This window comes from Apteryx mantelli, chromosome 2 (genome assembly GCF_036417845.1).
Source record: "Apteryx mantelli isolate bAptMan1 chromosome 2, bAptMan1.hap1, whole genome shotgun sequence".
Lineage (NCBI taxonomy): Eukaryota > Metazoa > Chordata > Aves > Apterygiformes > Apterygidae > Apteryx > Apteryx mantelli.
The window spans coordinates 160,012,085-160,032,338 of NC_089979.1; the positions used below are offsets into that span (position 1 = coordinate 160,012,085).

At 44.6% G+C, this 20,254-nt stretch overlaps 1 protein-coding gene across 1 annotated transcript in view; it reads right to left on the minus strand.

Annotated features, from left to right (window-relative positions):
- The window catches only part of DNAJB6 (DnaJ heat shock protein family (Hsp40) member B6), a 61,867-nt gene that overhangs the window by 1,813 nt on the left and 39,800 nt on the right, over positions 1-20,254 (minus strand). The window contains exon 9 of the mRNA XM_067291932.1: positions 7,513-7,719. Within this exon, the coding sequence (XP_067148033.1) occupies positions 7,513-7,719 (207 nt within the window). The remainder of the gene's footprint in view (positions 1-7,512; positions 7,720-20,254) is intronic.

Here is a 20,254-nt window from a genome sequence, read left to right on the forward strand (position 1 = left end):
TGAAGTCTGAAAAGATCTAGAGAACTTTCAAAAGACTTCAAAGCCATTCAGGAAAAGCTTTAAAAATTAGAACACATGCAAAACTGGAATACTTTCAAAAGGAAGCAATAAATAAGACTTGCATGTATACAGCAGTAGCTATGTAAGTACTGGCGTTTCCTGCTCGCAGTAGTCCAAGTTACCCATGATATTTGTATTTCCATTTTAAAAATAGGGAATGCTGAGACTCCTGAGGAAATAAGAAGGTGCTCAGTGTTTAACAATATGCACTTTATACGCAGGTCTTCAGCCTGCTCATGCTTAGCTACGCACGCTAGGTTATATTCTACTGCAACTCTCCTATGCCGCATGGAAGTATTAAATTCAAGCAACAACTGATTACTAACTGATGCATGTCACTGTAGCACCTGTTTCTCCATTTTAGTGCCAACAGCAAAACTAAGATGGAAAAATAAGGGGCTGTGAGATCTAAGGCTTATGATACCCAGTGTTTTAAAGTCACTGTGGGGTTGAGTCTGCTCCAAATCAGACCTCCTCCCACAGCAGCTGCGCCCCCATCAGAACTGCAGGACTTTGGCTTAGGTTTAGGACATTGAGAGAACCATGGTCTTTAGTCTTTGGGCTAAATTTACGTCAGACATTAGCAAAAGCTTGTGCATTAGAGGAAGTACACTCCCTTGTAGCACAGGAAAACTGTGCCTAGGTTATCATCCTAGCTCCTACGCTGTATCAGCAGCATTACTTCATATCTCGCAATCGTCTGAGTCAAGAACCAGGATATTTATTTAGCAATGCTGCTATGAGTGATTAGCCTGGGCAAAGTTAGAGTGGGAACAAGTTTTATTGTTTAAGGAAGAGAAAAACTGGCAGTGTTGTGATGGTAATTTGCAGAATTGCTGATGACGCTCTTTGCATGCCCTGCATCCTACCACCCTTCTGAGATACAGTTCTGTCCTAGAGGGACATCGTGGCTATGTTTCCTAAGAGTCCCATCCATGAAGTTTCCTTCTGATATAAGCCCCTCTGTCACCTATACACTGGCAAAATCAGGTTTCCTTGACATTTGGTTTACTGCATTAAAAGATGCAGTAAGGGACGTATCCCAGAAGGGCTCTGGCACCTCTTTGATTTTCCAAAGAGGCCAATGCAGAAGGAGGTGGCACGCTGTCTCGGGAGAATCGGTTATTCAAGGGATGTTATTCAAAGGAATCTTCCCTTTATTGGAGGAAAAAACAGCATTGCACCAGCTGATCAGAACTAGTTTCTGTAATAACTATGAACCATTTATGTAGATATTTAGAAAAGGATCATTAAAACCTAATAGATTATTAGCTCCATCATTTTCTCATTTTTCATTCTCAAAACACTGCCAGTATTTCTAAAAGGCTTCCACATACAGGCATGATTGCTTTTGATATTGCTATTTTATATCCTATCCCCCTTTTTTTTTTAACATTCCATTTTCTTTCCTCAGAGCATTTGAAAGCAATTCTAGCAACTCTTCCTTAAAAAAACTGTAAATAGGCCAAAGTGAATTATGACTTGAAATAAATGTCGTATAATTCATTGTCTTATAAATAAAACAACTCAAATGTTAAAATAATGTGGCATGAAGATATTCAGGCATTTGACAACATGGTCTCTTACCAGTCTCTGGAAGATAAGAGTAAAAAGTGGAAATCTTTCAAGTGTTATCACTGACACACAGAAACAGACTGGCCAAAGTAGGAGATAACACACAAATACAGAGTATTTCTCAAGAGGAAACTGCCAGGTTGTTTCTGTTTCCAGGCTGCTGTGATAAATAACTTCACTCGCAACCGTTTCCCTTTTCAGCCCCACCAAAAAAGGAAGGACAGGTCTAACTCTGCCACTCTGCTCGCTCTGCTGATGCTATGCTGAATGAGAGCAGCTGAAAACCTGATCCAGAGAGCAGCTCCTAACAAAAACTAAATTCGCACGCCAAAGAGGTAACCCATCAGTGGTTATTTCACATGCATACCTCAACCAACACTCATTAGAAGCACATCTGAGGTTAGAAGGCTAGCCCCAAAGTCATGAGAGAACAAATCTGAATTAGAAAGCAGCAGCTCCATTACTGTTTGATTAATTCATCATAAACCTGTGTCACGGTGACTTGCCAGCATCATGAAGCAGTCATAAAAACTTCCCATAGTTACTGCCTGGTTGAACTGGCTTCAGCCAAACAGTTGTGGTCTTGGAGAAGGGCTTTTCAAATTCCCACCCTTAGAAGTAATTGTTATTCATCTAAATTCTAGAAATACACTACATTACCATAAAGAGGCTCAGGGAAGGGTGGGAGGACAATAGGTTTATGAGCGCTTCCCAGAGCTTTGCTGTTTGGAAACCAGATTTAGTCAAATGCAAATAGACATCAGCCTAACTTGGTATGCTCTTGCTTTTGTCAACTGCCAGGAGCAGAGATGGATGAAGCAAGAATCAACACCATTTGGAACTACACCTGTTTTACAACCCGGATAGCTCTTGTTCAAAATAAACAGCATCTGCCAACCTATTCTTTTTATTTCATTCCCCTCTCTTCTATTCCAGAAGAAACATAAACAGCATAAGAGCAGTTTTGGCTTAAAAGAAAAAAGCCTCTCTGCTGAGTCCCAGACTAACTTTCCTTCTGACTTTTTGGTTCTCTGCACCATCTGCACCTTCTAGAGACACAGATTTATTCCATCATGGACTTCAAAACTCATCATGCTCTTGGGAGACAACCACGAGGCATGCGTACACGTTGAGTGCCATATCCCAACGGACGAGCGTCCTGGGGAAAGCACTCCGACCCAACCCATTTGTGGCATCCTACTTCTTCCTGCCCTGCTTGACATCTGCCTGCTCCACCAGGTGCAGAGAGCAGCCTCGTGCCCGCTCCAGCCACCTCCTGCCAGCAATGGAGAGCGTGGGAGTGAGCAGGCCAGCGGTGGCAGGAGGAAACAACACGTTCAGTCACGACGGACTATTAGCACACACTGTTCCCTCCCTCTCTGCTTCTTGACCAACATTGGTCAATAATAAGGCTGTGGCCTGATTTTTATGGTAGAAATCCCGCAAATGTGGAGCTGGGAACAGAGCCTCCTTCCACTTCCAGGCTCCGAAGCGCCGTTCCTCGCACTGCATGAGCTGGGGGTGGAGGAAAGTCATGCTTTCTGCTCAAGTCCCAGAGGAAAGAATTTTCTAGATCTGTTGATTCCTTAACACTGCAGCAATTCTTCACCCACCTTCAAACCAGGAAAGCAGTCTCGGCTCCATCATGCGCACGGGGTTTAACAGGCCAATGGTCATGTGGCAAGGGTGCCTCTGTAGAGCGTGCTCTCTAATTTTCTGCTGTTAGAGGTATTTCTCTAGCCAAAACATTAAATTGTTATTTCAAAAGGTAGCTCGCTTACCCCTGAGTTGGAGCCATCATCTGTAATTCCCGACTGAGCACACTTTCGCATGCCATTGTAAAATTTCATCCCAGTCACAGCTTCAGTGTAATTTCATGGGTGTGACTGCACTTACAGTTATAGCTGTACTCTGTATACTTTCACATGCCCTCCTTTCAGCCCAAGCCACTGCCCAACACTCACCACAACCCGACCTACTAATTCTCTCGCCACATCCACAGCTTCTGTCCATGCCACAGAGCATCTTAGAAAGAGAAGCCGCCTTTACATAAAGGTCTGAGGTGACAAAACATCCCACCCTGTCTGGGTATGCCGCTCCACTGTTTAATTATCCTCACTGTTAAATCCAAGAGGTGAGCTCTTCAGTTTCACTGTCCAACCCTGTGATGTAATTTAAACTTTGATCTTTTAGGGGACTGAAAAGCTATGGCAACTTAGTGGGGCCTTCCTTCACGTTTGCTCACTGTGCTATTTTCATTACCAGTTGTGCCTAGAATTGCCACAAGAACACACCAAGCCAGATACAACCTGCTTGCCTGCTCTTAATTAAGGTAATACTACTGCTGAATAGAGTCCAAGGTTTTCCTCCCACATGGCAAGCAAAAGCTTGCAAGGCTCTGCAGCCTTGGAAGCCCTTCCATGCATAACTCCGCCACTGTCTATGGGTAGCAAACGCTGGGGAAAGGGATGCTTTCCTACTAGCAGCCAAAAAAACACGCACAAAAGCAGCTCAGGATAAGCCAGGGGGCAACGAGCCAGCCTCCGAGTCCGCTGGCCAATCCTCCCACCCTCCGCCTGCAGAATGTGGCCGTTACCACATCCCACTTCCGGCCAGGGAGCTGCACTGCGGGATGTGGAGCAAAGGGAAAATTCATTTACTTCCATCTCCACACCTCCGACATTCCTTGCATATTAAATTCCCACAGAAAACAGAGCGGATCTGCTTTCCATTCTCTTTCCATTACATACCCAGATTCAAGTATGTGGAGGAATTATAAGGTAATTAGTTAGGACAACCAGCACATTGATTTTACTAGTTAGTGATGTGTAATTCAAGAAATCGGATGTCAGTAAAAGGAAGGGAGACTGCATCAAGGATGGAATTAAGTTCAAATGGCTCAACTTGCCAGCGGAGGAATCGTGCCAGAAAAAGATCAAGATTAGTTAAGCTAGTTCTTTTAATGTGGTTTCTTCTTCAGTGATGCCAACAGGTGAAAATGGACCAAAAATGAATTATTAATGTTGTAAGTTTTAGGTTAATGCAAGCTATTTCATTCAAAAGGAAGATCAAACCTTGCAATATTAACTTGCAAATAAAGATCTTTTGCTCCAGGCATTTTTCAGTATTTTAACAATAAAACATTTCAACCAATCTTGCTAAATAAAGGTCAAAATTCTCAAACCCAGAGCAGTAGGTTTTTTTAGGGATAGATAGCACTATACCACTAGTGGCTGCAAACCCCAGGTCTGCGCTGGCCTGAATAAGTACTTTGGTACAGCTTGGCTACTGCTAGTCAGACATGCATCACACAATCTGGGAGTGTGTTACTTGCTGAATACAACTTTTTACAAAAAATTTACTTGTTTGGAGCTATAAAACAGTTTGAGATAAGCAGCAACTTCAGAGCACAGGAGACAAAGTTTTATTCTCAACGGCTGTTATGAGAGCGGTTAACATATGAAACCCAGAGCAATTTCTACTGAAATACAAAGTGTCAAAGTCAGACAGAGAATCGAGTTGAAATCTATTTGTTTTTTATTAAAAACCTGCTGTAATGAATGGAAATCCTCACAAAGGATAGGATTCATCTCACATCTCACTTAAGCGTGCTGAGTATTGTATGCTTGCCTAAATGAGTCTGCCCAAATTCCTGTGTAGGCAGCAGGGAAGAGATGGGCACTCCTGGAGCGATTCCTACCCTCTGACCTGGGTTTTCAATAGACAAAATGAACCTTGCGCTTCGGAGATGCTGCTGTTTTCTACTAACAGGAGCAGCCTGGATGGTTAGACAAGGCACCTAAACATAGTCAAGATGAATCTTATCTCCGTGTCTTTCATTTAAATTTACTAGGCATTCACAAATTAAAAACCAAACATTCCCACTCTTACAGCTAGGAAAGGAAACCATTTCAGCTGCAAGGGAAATCGTTAACTATGGAGAATTTACTTTACACACGCTACTTGGGATGAGGTCTAAAACCGCTGTGCAATTTAGCTGCCAAGGGCCATTTGCCAGCAGTGGCAAAACTGTCCGATTCGAGGTGGAACCATGCCAGGCTTCAGGCGTTGAAGCTAGCAATTTTCCATTGAAGCGAGTGGGCTTTCGATCAAGGCCTGCAGAACGCTATTCTTTCCCAGCGCCATCCCATGGAAGCGTGGCAGCTGTCACAGTGATAAATGAGAAGCCAGCCGAGAGCGAGCAAGTGGTCTACACAATTGCAAAGCTCTGCAAGCCCGGCCTGCTCCCTGGAGGAAGTCGCTCCATGGAGGTGGACACCCATGAAGGAGAAACGCACTGTTGGCTTGGCCTCACGTACAAGCTTCCCAGAGAGGGATCGAGACACTCGTGTAGGTTTTTAGGACTAGCTCAACCCGTCCTTCAGCAGCCTCTGTCTGTCAGCGGAACGGCAGGCAAAATATTTAAAGCAACAGGGAAATCTTAGCCTCACTGAAATCAAGGTTTCATCCTGAATCTTTTATACCTGAAAAATGACAAAGTGATGTGGAGTTTTATAGTAACTCACAGTCTAGTGGTAGACTAGAGGTTTTCGTGATTGCACGAATACTTCTGGAAATGCATTTTAGTTGTAAACTTGTGCATCTAAAAGCATAAATAGATTTTCAGCTAAAAGTCCTAAGCAATGTTAAAATTGCTCCAAAAATTGCAATTGTGTATTAAACTCAGAACTTCTCTGGAAACCATTACCAAATACTCCGTTATGACTGCAGAGAACCGGATGCGTCCAAATTAGATCCAAAGCTTTGTTTTGCCGAATACAGACACGGGAGACAAAACATGTAACCCTGGTCCAGGATATTTCAAAACAGCAGCCCAGAAGTTAGATTCAGGCTTCTGTACAGAAATTATCAAAAAAAAAAATTTTTGATAAAAATTTAATGTAGCCATCCCCAAAGATCTGAAAGGCTCACTTGTTTCTGATCATTCCCTCAAGCTATCATCCCACGTGGTATCTCGAGGTCTTCTGTACAAAAATAGTGTCGGATTTAAAGGATAATGAGCACAGCAGGAGTCGGTACAGTGCTGAGAGTGGGTGCGTGCGCACATTTTAGGGGGGGCAGCCTTTTTTTCCTCCTCTCCTCCAAGGCATGTTTCTCCCGAGCTGCGTCCACCCCACGGAGCCCAGCCGCACTCGTGCTTCCCAGCGCTACTGGAAAGGGCCCGCGGTTTGGGCACCCGGTAGAGCAGAAGGGCATCCACACGTTTCGGAAAAACCTGTCCTGGCAGTCCCGAGCGATCTCTGACCACGGACTCAAATTAAATCAAGTCGCTACGAGGATTTTGCTGTCCAAGACAGCCTGTGGACTATATTCCCCAAACGTTACGGGACAGGAAAGCTATCAAAGGACTAATTACTTCCAGAAATAACCAGGGCGACTGTTGTGCTTCCTTGTTTGCCTGAATGGCCTCAGCGCCCTCTGTTAGGGTTTACAAGCCTAAAATCGCAGCTTCCAGAAATAACGTTAAGCTGCCGAAGCCTCAGCTCCTCCTCCGGCAAGGAGGCCGAGCGCGGCTCGAGCGAGCGAGCGAGCGGGCGCAGCGCGGCGATTAGCTAATCTCTAGAAAGCCTTAATTCGGGAGAGCAAAGCGCGCGGGCGCCGCGGCAGCGCGACGCCGTCGCCGCCGGGGCGTAACGGCGATGCGCGGAGCGGGGCCAGGCCGCCCCGGGGCGCTTGCCTAGACTAAACGGAGGAGCAGAGCGAAGGCAGGAGGGAGGGAGGCGCGCGCGGCCGTTTATCGCCCGCCGGGGCGCGGGCGCTACGTCAGCACGCAGCACCGGCGCCGCCCTCGGCCCCCGGCCTTGCCCCGACGGCCAGCCGCCGCCGCCGGCTTCTCGTTACCGCGGTTGTGCACACCTGATAAATAAAAAGGGCTCTCGAAGCCGCCGGGGAGCCGGGCTCTGTCCTGCTCGTCCACCTCGTCGCTGTTGTAGTGGTAGGCGAAGCGGGGGGAGCCGGCGGGCTTGTGTGGCTTCAGGAGGCGGGGGGCGGCAGGCTGGGAAGGCAGTGCGTGCTGGCCTCTCCGTCGGCACTCCTCCGCAAAGGCTTCCTCGTCCGCCTCGCCTGGAAAAGCAAAGAGTCGGTGAAAAGAGAGCCGGGCTCCCGAGGCTTTGAGGTGAGCTTGAAACGACGGAAAACCCAGCGGGAAGAATCGGGCGTCGCTAAGCTACCGCCGCGCTGCTCCGCCGGCCTCCCCGCGACCCGGCTGCTCCCACCCCACTGGCGCCGAGCGCGCCCGGCCTTGTCTCCCGCCATGCCAGATCCTCCCGGAAAAGGTGTCCGGGTGCGCTGGCCTCGGCGCCCGGCCCCGCTTGCGGGAGATGCCCGCGGCGGCCGAGGGGCAAAGACGCTGGAGATGCCGGCCGGCGAGGCTGGACGTCCCGGGAGGGAGGGAGGGAGGGCAGAGAAGCACGAAGGGTCGAATGGAGCCAGGGATGGTGCTGAGGGCGCAGGAGGTGAAGCGTGATCCGGGGGGCAAGACACACACACAGCAAAGGAGAGGAGCATAGTGGAAACAAAAACCCCATGTGAAAAATTAACGTGGAGGATGAGGTACTCCGGCAATGCTCACGCTGCTTCGCTGATGAAGAGGCTCCCTGTGCTGCAAAAACTGTAACAGCACCAACGCTGCTAAGTGTTCAGCTACCCTAACACACACGCGCGCAATGAAACACCACCACACATTGATAAGGAAACACTAAGACAAGAACAAGTGAAAAAGCCCATGACATACAATGGAGAAAGCAAATGAGAGAGAGGGAGAAGGAAGGTGGGCGCCACATTTGTCCTCTAAGGGTTTTTTAAAGTTCCATTAATTCAATTACTTAAGCACTTTTAATAGAGCTGATGAAATACGGCGTCACTTTATTTGCACCAAGCGCGGTGTGTCACCCGCGGGAAGTTTGCCCTGTGAGGTCCCGGGCCTCAGCTGCTCCAGGAGGGGCGTTGCTGCTACTTAAGGGCTGCAAAAATGCTTTGAAGATGGAAAAAGCACCACGCAGGCATGAAGCAACCCCTGTAGCAATACCCGGTTCACCGTGTGCGTCGAACCGACACTTCCAAACACAACAAGCTCCCCTGTCTTTACCTGGTAACCGTGCATCGGGAGATCCTTCTGAGGGCATGAGGAAAAGGAGGCAAGGTGTTTTTTTTAAAAACAAGTCATTTCAGAGCACAGGGCGGCCCCGGGTTTGGGGGGAGCGGGAGGGCTCCCACGTGCGACCCGCATTGCTCACCCCAGCGGCGGAGTCGCCCCGCGCGCGCAGGCGTTACAGAGGCAACCCGATTTCACGGCTGGGCACAGATCCCCCCACAATACACTCACACTGCTTTACAACGAAGTCTCCTGCACTTTTTCAAAGGCACAAGCAAACAAGACAAAAACCACTTCTTTCTCACGCGGGGCAAAGCACTTCAGCTACAAAAGGCAGCAGGCAAAAAAATGCTCTGGCGAGATGCCAGATTCACAGCAATCCCCGTTCCCAGCTTCCCATAAGCGACTGCAGGATTTCATGCTTGTGCATGATGTTGGGTGCACAGAGCAACTGGCACGAGCAGCACTGAAGCGTACAGCCTGATGATACCAGGTCTATGAAAAATGGTAGGAATAAAAATGAATAGGAAAACCAGACACACCAGTCTCTTGCAAACAAACAAATAAAAAAAACAGTCAAGGGAGGTCACTTCCTAACAAATTATAGTGCAGCAGTAGTAGGAGATGCCTCCCCTCCCATGAAAACACAGGCTGCATTGCTTGCCTTCTGATGCACAAAGTCAGCTTTCAAACGCAGGTTTCAAATTCACATTAGCAAGCAGAGGCAGGGATTAGAAATGCACTGCAGGCCTTTCTTCACGCTCTGAGTTTGCATGCATCTCCAAGGGACTTGCTGATGTGATGGGCACAACCACAGGTAAGTATTAAACTAGATGCTACAAACACGCTCATTAGTTCCATGTCAGAGGTGCATCTCCCCAGCTTTAGCCTAATTCAGCCTGCATGAAAGGAGCAGTTTAAAACTGGAAGAACGCAAAGTAATGTTATTACTCCCTGGTGACGTACACGGTATCGCTCTGCACTATGCCTCTTGCCCTGTTACGCCTCCTCGATCGGCCCTTGCTGGGAAATGCTCCTGTAGAGCTCAACTGCTTTGCGAGTCGGGTTGGGTTACCAGGCCTGTAACGCTGGCAGCCTAAGCAAGTAGCAGAAAGATCTGCCAGCAAGCATTCAGGCTTTCTAGGAGTCCAAGCTAAAAAAAACAACAACAAAAAAAACAACAACAAAAAAACAGACAGACATGCAGTGCTCTCAACTTTCCAGTTAAACCCAACTGCAACCTAGAAAGAGATATTAGCGCTAATCGCCTTCTATCAAATCCTCTGAGAGATGCTCTCCATGGCACATCTCAGCCTGCAGCTCCAGACAGACATGAGCAAGGCTTGTGCTCTGGAAGAGGACAGCGCCTGGCTCTCACAGACCTCCTGCAAGTTTTGGGACACTCGGCCACTTTTCAACTGTGAAAAGTGGCGATGCGCCTCCTGGAGGCTTTGCCCACATTGTCCTCTGACTGCGGCTCTTCTGCAAACGGTCTGGAGCAAAGATCATCTCTTTGGACAGCGCGTCCTACTCTAATGGGGTTCATATTTCCATCACTACAGGAAAGACGATATACCAATAAAAAAGAGGTTGGACAATTCCTGTCTTGCTGATAGAGACTGGTTCAGACCTCCCCCTGGCCTGGAAGGAGGTGGCGATCCACACTGAAAAGCAGAGGGGGCTCTCCGATACTGAATTCAGGGTGAGCCAGGATCCGTTTGAAAGTTGGTTTTAACCCTTTCCACATAAGCTCCCAAACTTTGTCATCGCGGAGGTGTAGTTAGTGTTTTGCTAACCTGGACTATGTTACACTGCAAGAAATCCCCTCGCAGGCTGCCCTCGGCGCCTCCCTGGGAGACACGAGATGTGCCGCAAAGCGGAGCTCATAACGCAGTGATAGCTGCAGCGAAATGCTCCATTAACTTTAACTGGACCACAAAGTCACCCAGTTTTCCTCCACAAGGATACCGTGTGCTTCCTATTTCAGGAACGCCTGTCCCTGCCCGTCCCTCCCCGCCCCAGAGGCAGCTGCGTGGGATGCGTGGCTGCTTCCCACCCACCGTGCAGGCAGCAGTTTTACAGCTAAATCCATCTCGGTCACACAACAGAGTCGTCAGATTCTTCTCCTGAGCTAAAGGCAAGCTTTAGTTTGGTAGATAAACCAAAAAACCATCTGAGATTTCTCCCCTTCCTTAGCTGCAGAAGAGGAGGTGCATCACAGTTTAGCTAATGCTGCCGTATCAGGTCAGCTGCAATCCAGGTATTGAATTGAAAACTATGCTGGGCATGGTATGAGCCTCCAAATCTCTTCTCTGGTCTATCTTTGGTACCCTTTGTAAAGCAAAACAAAGCTGCTGTTTGCATTAACTGTTTGCTCTTTTCCCACATACTATAGTGTGTCCCATCTCTGCCCCAAACCGCCTCTCCGCCACCCCCACACAAGAGCCTGCGCGGCTGTGCGGGGAACCAGATCAGGGAACCGATCCAAGATAAAATAAACACTCTTTTTGTGAGCTTATTTTTAACCCCGGACAGGTCCTGGCTCCAGCTCATCATGCAGCCACACCAACAGGGCAGGCCAAGGGGGGGATTGGCGATGCCTGCTGAGGCTGCAATTCAAATTATGGTCTTAAGCAAAGGTCTTATTCTGCTAATACAACTAATAATTAAAAACCTTGCATTTACTTCACTTGCAAAACCAGTTTGGAGAAGTTATACTTCTACAGGTTAATTCTGCAGATTAGGGATTCAGAATAGTCACTGTTTCTATACTCAAATGTAGTAATTAAAAGTTTGGTTTTCAGGTGCATTAGGTTCTCTCAAATGAAAAGCAACTTCTGGTGAAAAAAGAACTCAAACATAAGTTGTAATTCCATGAAAAGCTGCATTAGGACCAAAATCTGCCTTCTGCTTCACCCAACAGTATCAAACCTTTGGGCAGAAAAGAAATCCTGTTGCATAAAAGGGGAAAACCTAGATTCTTTAACCTATAATTAACCAGTAGAGGGCAATATTGCCTATCATGAAAGGAAACAGTTTATCAGAGAAAGTCACTGTCAACTCTCATTTTTTTGGGAATGTATCGATTCTGCATGTTTAATACCAACCAAGCACAATTCTTTGACTAGGTGGCAGGGGGAAGCCACCAACCATAACGGAGAAGTCCAGATTTGCTCTTGGAAAACAGAAATAAGAGACACAGGAATAAAAACAGTAAGGTAGGTAATATTTTAGTTGAGGTGGGGCAGTTAAATTACTAAGCCCTTAATTAAAAAAAAAAAAAAGTGGCCCTGCATTATAGCCTTTTTCTACACACATTTTCTTACCTACCTATCCACACCTGAGCCACAGCTACCATTAAAATGTAGACAGCTACTATTATTAAAACGTAGACAGATTTTGAGAGTTTAAAGCATGGGATAACTAACCACAAGGGTTTTTTTTTTCCACTCAACCACAGAATTCTTGTGTTCTTCAACGTAAGTCACTTAAAGTACCTCTGCTTTTCACCTGTAAAGTGGGAGCTAGTGATCTGCAACTACACAGTGACTAGATGGAGAAAGTAGCGTTCACTTCAGGAGTAAGGTACAACGGAGATAAAACAAGCATTGTATTGAAACGTGTTTTACTTTTTAAGCATGGCTAATAATCACTCCTGCACAGTCAAGAACGTATGCGGATGACAAAACTACAGCCTGTGTGGAAGGTTCTCATTTCACAGAGGGTCCACTCTCCCTACCAAATATCCAAATAGAAAAAAGCACTCTTTTTCAGAGGAGCAGCATAAAAGGTAACACAAAATAATTAAGTAACATTAGTATATGTCCTGGCTATGCAGAACTATACTGAATTCCTACCAGAAATCAGCATTAATTACTGGAAAGATAGCAATTAGCAGAAATATGCAACTCAAACTGGGGCAAACATCCTGAGGATACTGAACCACTTATTTAGTTTTATCTTGTCATTTCCTGTGCAAAAGGAAGCTGCAACTTAGTGGTTCCAGGACAGAAGACCTACTATTTGCATGTTATTTTTTTAAGATCTTTTTTAAAGTCATTTAAGAGATCTTTAAAAAAAAAGTCAGGATTTTCCCCTGTATTAAGAAACAAAAACTAGACAAACTGGTTTACTCCATCCAGAGGAGAACCTCCTTCAGCATGTGAACAGTGCATAACCCTTACTGTAATCAACATTAGAAAAAGATGCAATTTGTGAGGAAAGTCCATTATTATCTACTGACAAAATAAGGCTCTGAACAAGGTGTGTTTTTTTTTTTTTTTTTTTTTTTTTTTAATAAGAATAGCTCACAGGAAACATACTCCATTCAAATCTTTCCTTCTTGAATGATGGCCTTCAAAGTGTCTGTCTATCTTTCTAATACTTTAAGACTTAAGACAATTCCAATATATTTAATCTTCAAGAGATATTGATTTGAGACAATGTGTTTTAAGAAGCTCGGAGAAGGGAAACATATTCCTGTTTTTGGAGAGGGCTCGGTACTGGAACTCTTTATTCAAACTATGTTCAAGGAGATCTCAGTCCCAGCCACTGCTGATTGTGACCACCACCACCACCACCACCAGAGTTTTGCTTGACTGTTCTTTCCTGTTATTACAAGGACCTGGAATTACCCTGGGCTGTGTAAGGGCACTGGGGTTTCTGATGACTCAACCCTACGCTGCTGGGACGACTAGAGCTGCAACGGAAGGAGCAACCAAAAGAACAAAACAATCCCCATTAAAATATATTTGTCTGAAGTCAAAACTGTCCATAGCACCATGATCTTTATATTCTCTTCATGATAGGATTTTTTTTTTTTTTTTTAAATCAGTAAGCCTTTTCGGTATTACAACAGCTACAGTATCAGGATTTGCCCTGTATTAACAGAAGATACCAGAGTTCTAGGGAGATTAAAATCAGATTTACCAGCAAGTGGTTGACATTTTAGAAGAGCCCATTACAGCTGAGAACTTATGTAATGAAAACAACCGGTCTGCAGTCCTAGATGACACTACACAGAAAAATTCCAGGAGATTATCTGGTTCTTTAGTTTCTCTCTTGAAAGCTCGTCTTCAAGATCCATGTCAGATATATTACAGCACAGACAAAACATCAGGTGACCAACTAACTATGCTGAAACACAGAACGATTCTGGGGACCAAACTTGAACCTTCATTTCAGAGAGCTGCCAAACCACCACAGCTTCTTTTAATTTATGTTGGAAGTGGAAGACGTCCATTACAAGAAACCAGGCTGAGGATTTTTCCCCAAGGTGCATACATGCACGCATATGCACATAATACTCTTCAAACTGTAGGCAACATGCTAAATCAAGAAAATACTCTGTTCCATCAACATTACTGTAGGCTATGCTGAGCAAGTTCTTCTGATTAATTGTTCCTAAGCTTGTTTCTAAATTCCAGGAAACACTAACACTGGCAAAGCTTAACAACATGAGTTATAAAATCCATTTAAGTATGTGCTCCGTAGATTTTGTCACACTCAGCAAAAACTAAATTTTTCATCAAGTCTTTTTTGGAAGACATAGCTGTCTTAGTTGGACAGGGAAAGTCTTTAAAAATATATTGCTTGCCATTTGATATGATGCTTATGAGAAAAAGCAGCCATTTTAAAAGCTACTGATAAAAAATGCAATTAGCCTCTTGAGCCAAAAGAGACTGAAATCATTCAGAAACCATCCAAAGAATGCGAGAACAGCTGCAAAACCTGCACCAGCATTTCAGCGGCAGAGTTTTCACAAACCGTAAAGGGAATTTATTTCAACACTGCCGTTCATCAGCTAAAGCACAAAATGGAGGACGCATTTTTGAGCGGTCTCACACAAACCAGTTGCTTTGACTGATTCCTGGGTATTGTTTTCCTTCAGGCATCATTGCCCATGCCTCGGTGTCACCACTGCACTCAAAACGAGAACGTTGGGAGATAAATGGTTTGTCTCAGTGACAAACATCCTTCACCATCCTTCCTTCAGGAAATACTCAGCCTGAGCAGCATCCAGTGTGCTCAGCTGATTAAGAACGAAACACGTTTTAAGTTCTTCATCAGCCCTCTCCCCAGAAACTTGCTGTGATGTCCCACTTCCTCCGTTTTCCATCTCACAGCCTGCACTCAGTGCAACACCTACACAGCTCTGCCTTCGCCAACATTATTCTGCTGAATCAAAATACCTGTTACATCTACCTGCTCCTAACCCCAAATCAGACCCTCCTAATTAAGGTTATAACTCTGGAGATTTTGACCCGAGCTTCCCAGGCAAAGACCAGCACTACTGTTCCTTATGCTGCAAGGACCATACTACGCCTTAGGCAGAAAGGGTCTTGCCCCAGCCCTCGCCCCTTCCCGCAGTGTCCCCCCAGTCCCGCTGCCTGCTGGTGGCATGGGCTGGGTATGACTCGGGCATGCGGCACACAAGCCCCGGGCCCGGAACCCCATCGGAGCAGGGCCATGGCAACTATCCGTGAGCCAAGGCAGAATGGACCAAAAGTTAACAAATGACAGGACGAAGCATGCGAGGTGGTGGCGAAGTCGCCGGGAAGCCAAGGGGATTTGGGAAAAAGGACGGAGGCTGACGAAGCAAATACTGCAGTTCTATTTCTGGCATGGGAGAGCCACGGCTGCAGCACGACTAGTATTTGGGAAAGGGCAGGGCCCAATACTTTTTGCTTAATGTACATAGCAATCCAGTGCTCTTCTGGCTTTAAAAGTTGGCAATGGGCTGGCTCTTTATTTTTACCTTCATATCCAGCTACTCCCCTGCCAGCTCACTCTGTTCCTACGCAGCCTGTACTGCTGGCGGTAAGAAGGAAGGGCTGGGAAATTCCCACCTTGGGTTTCACACACCGGAGAACGTCTCCGTTACAACGCCTTGCCTGTTCTCCGCTTCGCTACGCTGCTCCCTGACACTACAGCATGGGACCCTGCAAAGGAAACGGGAGAGGCAAAAGGAAAGACTCGGCGCTTTCGCGTGTGAGCGCTCACATAAGGAGCCCTCAGTATTCGACATACCATCACCCACATGCTTAAGATGACAATTATGTACTGTACTTCAGCCTAGCATGTAGGTACACGAATCCTGCATTTATAGCACATTGAGCTATGTAAGCAGAGATGTTTCACCACAAAGATACACCAGTCCGCAACAAATCGGGAAAACGAGTATACTAGACACCAACTGCAGCAGTGCTGCAAACAGATACTTCCGAAGGAAATGTCACCTCACCGGTTCCCCTCCGAGTGGTTTACGACTGATGGCTAAAGCAACTCCTGTTTGACCATATTCACTAACACTGAATTCTGCAGCCTAAGATACAGACAGGAGAGCTACTGAGCAACTGGCAGTGATTTTGGATTTACCTCCTCACTACCAAAACTTACTGATCAGGACACAGAATTTCTGCTAAAACTGGGCCTGTATAAAACCCAGTGGTCCTGGATTAAGTTTGAAGACGGAAAGAACTGCAGACTTAGCACAACGAGGCCTTTGGGAAGTTATTTCGCTTCTGTAGAAGCAGTCCAGGGGCTCCATCTCCAGATTATGCCAGCTGTTCTCCTCCTAAAGATTTTGAACATGGGCCATACAAATGGCAGCAGGTAACATGAGTCCTCATGTTTCCAGCAAGCAGAGAGATGACCTCACTTGCATGCTGCTGCTCAAACTGAACTTTAACCTAAAACAAAAAACCCCCCACAAACTTTATCACACATGAATCTTTTATACATTGATGCATGAATTCTGAAAGGAAGCAAAGAATGAGGAATGAAAGAAAATGAATTAGTGAATGAAAGAAAAGGTGACAAAGCATTTGTGATGCTTTTTACACTTTTCAGGCCAAACGAATAGAGATAAAGTAGAAAACTTTGAGGGCTCGCAGTCTATTTCCACTTTGTTGCTGGTTCACATCAGGTGTCTACCGTATCTTCCTTCAGGTGAGTTGTACTCCATTATGTTTCAACAACGTTGTCTGGTAGACCAGCTTATAAATCTGCACCGGGGCTCCTATTCTTAACAAGATTTTATGATTTTTTTCTGGTCAATCCTTTCAAGCATAAGAGCCTCTGGTTCCTTCTTGGACAAACTGGACTTCCAAGTTCAAATGACTAAAAAAGAAGATCTCTACTTGTTTCTGATAGCATAAGGCCTCCTCCATCTCAAATTATTTCAAGGTAGACCAAGTGCACCCTTTCCATACTAAACTGGGATGGGAACAGAAATGAGAGGTGGCTGCTCTCCTCAGGTTTTATTTACAACTCATGCTCCTTTAACCCAGCATTGAGATACTGATCAGTGACTGTCTCCCTCTCTTCCAACACCCCTCGTCCTCCAGGAATGACTATTGCCCCACTCATCTGAAGGCAGCAAGTCCTGCACCGGTCAGCCAACACCCTGCAACCAGCTCACAAGCCTCCAAAGGCAGCTGCCTCTCAGCCCCATGACTGAACACATTCTGCAGTCTAGAGTGCTGACACGAGCGCCACTCTGACATTTGCACGTCTCTCTCGCTTGCACCTGAGAACTTTTAAGCGTCAGGTTAAGAGGCCCCATGTAAATGCCCCTTCGCCCTCCTGCTGCTTCTTGCCTTCATGCCTTCCAGGAGTTACCACTACTAGGTCAATCATCTTAAAATTGGCTTTTAACTAAATAGAAAACCTCTTCAGGTACCAACCAGAAGAAAATTACTCCTCTGTTTTCATAATGAACGGAACTTTTTTTTAAAGAGTTAAACTATTGCAACAACATCTTGTATTTATGTTAGTGGCTTTCACTAAAAGCAACATCTCCAAAGCAGTTTTGTTCAGGCATTTTTTCCCATTGGTTATCAGCTTTAAAACAGTCTTTGAAAACTCTATACAGCAAATTTCAGATTACTATAAGAGAAAAAGAATTATATATAAAGCAAAAAGCTATGCAGTTAAGTTAAAGAAGAATCTGATGACTGACTTCACAAAAATGTAATGAATGACTTCCACAGCTGTTTTGTCAACACTTCCATAGTAATTTGGCAAAAGCACAAAAATACTAAGTTTGTATTTCGATCAAATGGCTATTAGAGCTGTTGAAATCTTACAGACACAAGAAGTAAGAGCATGGTCCACATTTTATATTGCATTGCCCTTGCTTAGTTTAGAAGCTCTCATCTTTTCAGGTTAATCATTTGAAAATATTCTGTCTTGTACCATGGGCCTTAAATAAGTCATTAACAGGTTCACATGTTAATTATGAGAAAGAAGAGATGGCTACGCCTTCTCAAATCATACCCCACAATCTGTAGTTCATTTCTTATCCCTTTGTGCATTACTAGGACTAAGGCAAGAAAAGCCCAGCTCGCAGTGCTATCTGCTGATGTTTGCACATATCCCTGATTTACAAAACTACATATATAAAGAATAGCACAATTTTTCACTGACCCTCAAAATGTCACATGCTCTTTAGTAACAGGAAAGGTCTTCCAACAGACAGGTTTCTGACTTCAAAATATTTGACAAACCTTCACCACAAAACCCAAACCTATTTTTGACATCTTCCTGACAACAAAAACACTAAGCAATTCAATAATACTGACACACTAATGAAAAGCTTGAATTTGAAAAACCTCTTATTTCAAGTTAACTTTTGATACTAATTTTGACTAAATACTTTAATCAGGAACCTGTAAACAGGCTGCATGGAGACTGAATTCTCCAACTCTGCCACTTTTCATTGTTCAGCATCCCCAGTCCATCACGGAAACTCTCAAAGTTTCCAGATGATCATTCTTTTTCGCACAGGCGAGCTGTTCAACCTCTGCCTTAAAACCCACTATAGTTTACTATGGAATACTATGGATAATTACAGTTTTTCAAATCCAAGGCTGTTCAACAACAAAATATTCATATGTTTATACACATAAAAAGAAAAACTTGCTCTATGTATACTGCTGGGACTGAAGTTCTGACCAAAGTGACCAGTAAGTGGAGAGCACAGGAATTACAATTTTCTCAGTTTAAAAAAACAACACCAAACCAGAAACATTACTGTGATCCAGCAAAAGAATACTTACAATTATCTTTTGTGCCTGGGAACAGTACCGTCAGCCACTTTATACACTCCTCCTGAAGATATCCAAGGTGAACAGAGAACATTTTACCAAGAGAGCTTTGGGAGTTTTTGAAACAGAAGCAAAGTTCAAATATTGACATTAGTATTTTGTTTTTACTACTCAGCAAGGTCATGCATCTACGGGAAAAGGCTGCCACGCCACAGAGAAATAGGCAACAAATCTCTTCCCGTATGAAGCGACCACTATTTCCATTGTGGGCCTCCGTGGCAGCACCCTCCCACCTCCCACTTCCCACTTCTCTGCCTCTTCCTCTCTTCACAACCCCCTTGAGGTCCGTGGGATGAAGCACCAAACACAACAACCGTTTCCAACCACAACCTCTGGGGCCAAAGTGAAAAAGAATGGACGATATTTAAAGCTACCCTAAAGGCAGAGAAACTGGAGAACATAAAGTTCCTGGAGGATGCATGAAGGATGCATGTACACACGACAGCTCTCAGGAGAGAGGAGAATTCATCAGTGGAGGTGATGGACCTGGACAGAAACTAGACCACTGGAGAGTGACGGAAAACACCTTGTTACCATATCTAGCTTCTGCTCAAAAATCACCTATTTTATGGACCTACCTGCATCTCCTGTATTTCTGTAATGCCAATAAAAGCTCTTCCAAATATTTAAGTGAGTATTTGTCAGCAGACTCACTGTATCATTGGGATAAGTATTTGAAAAACATTAAAAACAGTTCATTGAAATTAACTGTTCTAATTGTTTAACCAGAAAGATGATTTTGCACTACTACCAGACCAAAGTGTGGGATCCATCAAAACTAATCAGCCTCCTTCTAGAACACCACTAAAATCAAAACCTTCTCAGAAACATTTGCCAAGAGCTTTACTAAGTTTCAAAAATGTCAAACTTCATTTAATCTACAATATTTCTCCTCAGTCATGTAAAAATCAATATCGCTCACTTAACAGTTACTGAAGATGTCCTACATTCAACACTGTGATACCAAAAGCAAACCCAGAAGAGATTCACAACAGAGAAAGCTTACATTCACATACACTTGTTATTATGAAAGTCAGTGACTGTCATTAGAAGTCCTGAATTTTGCACTTTTGAGAACATTTGAAGACTTTCTAGTTAAAATTCTGACCTTGACTGAACTCTCTGTATTTGATACACTGCAGCATTTCTGCAGAAACATCATCTTTTTACGGTACATTATTTAAATACCAAATACTTAAAAAAAAAAAAAAAAAAAAAACACTAAAGAAAAAGTTGTGTTTACCCAAGAATGAACAATGAAAAAAAAAACAATTCTGAAATTTAATATATACAGCTAACCACATTCCAAGGGATGAAATTTGTTAGTGGAAGCCTGCAAAGCACTGACTTTCTAGTTAGAAAATAAATAGATAAATAAAACCACTCTACTGTATAC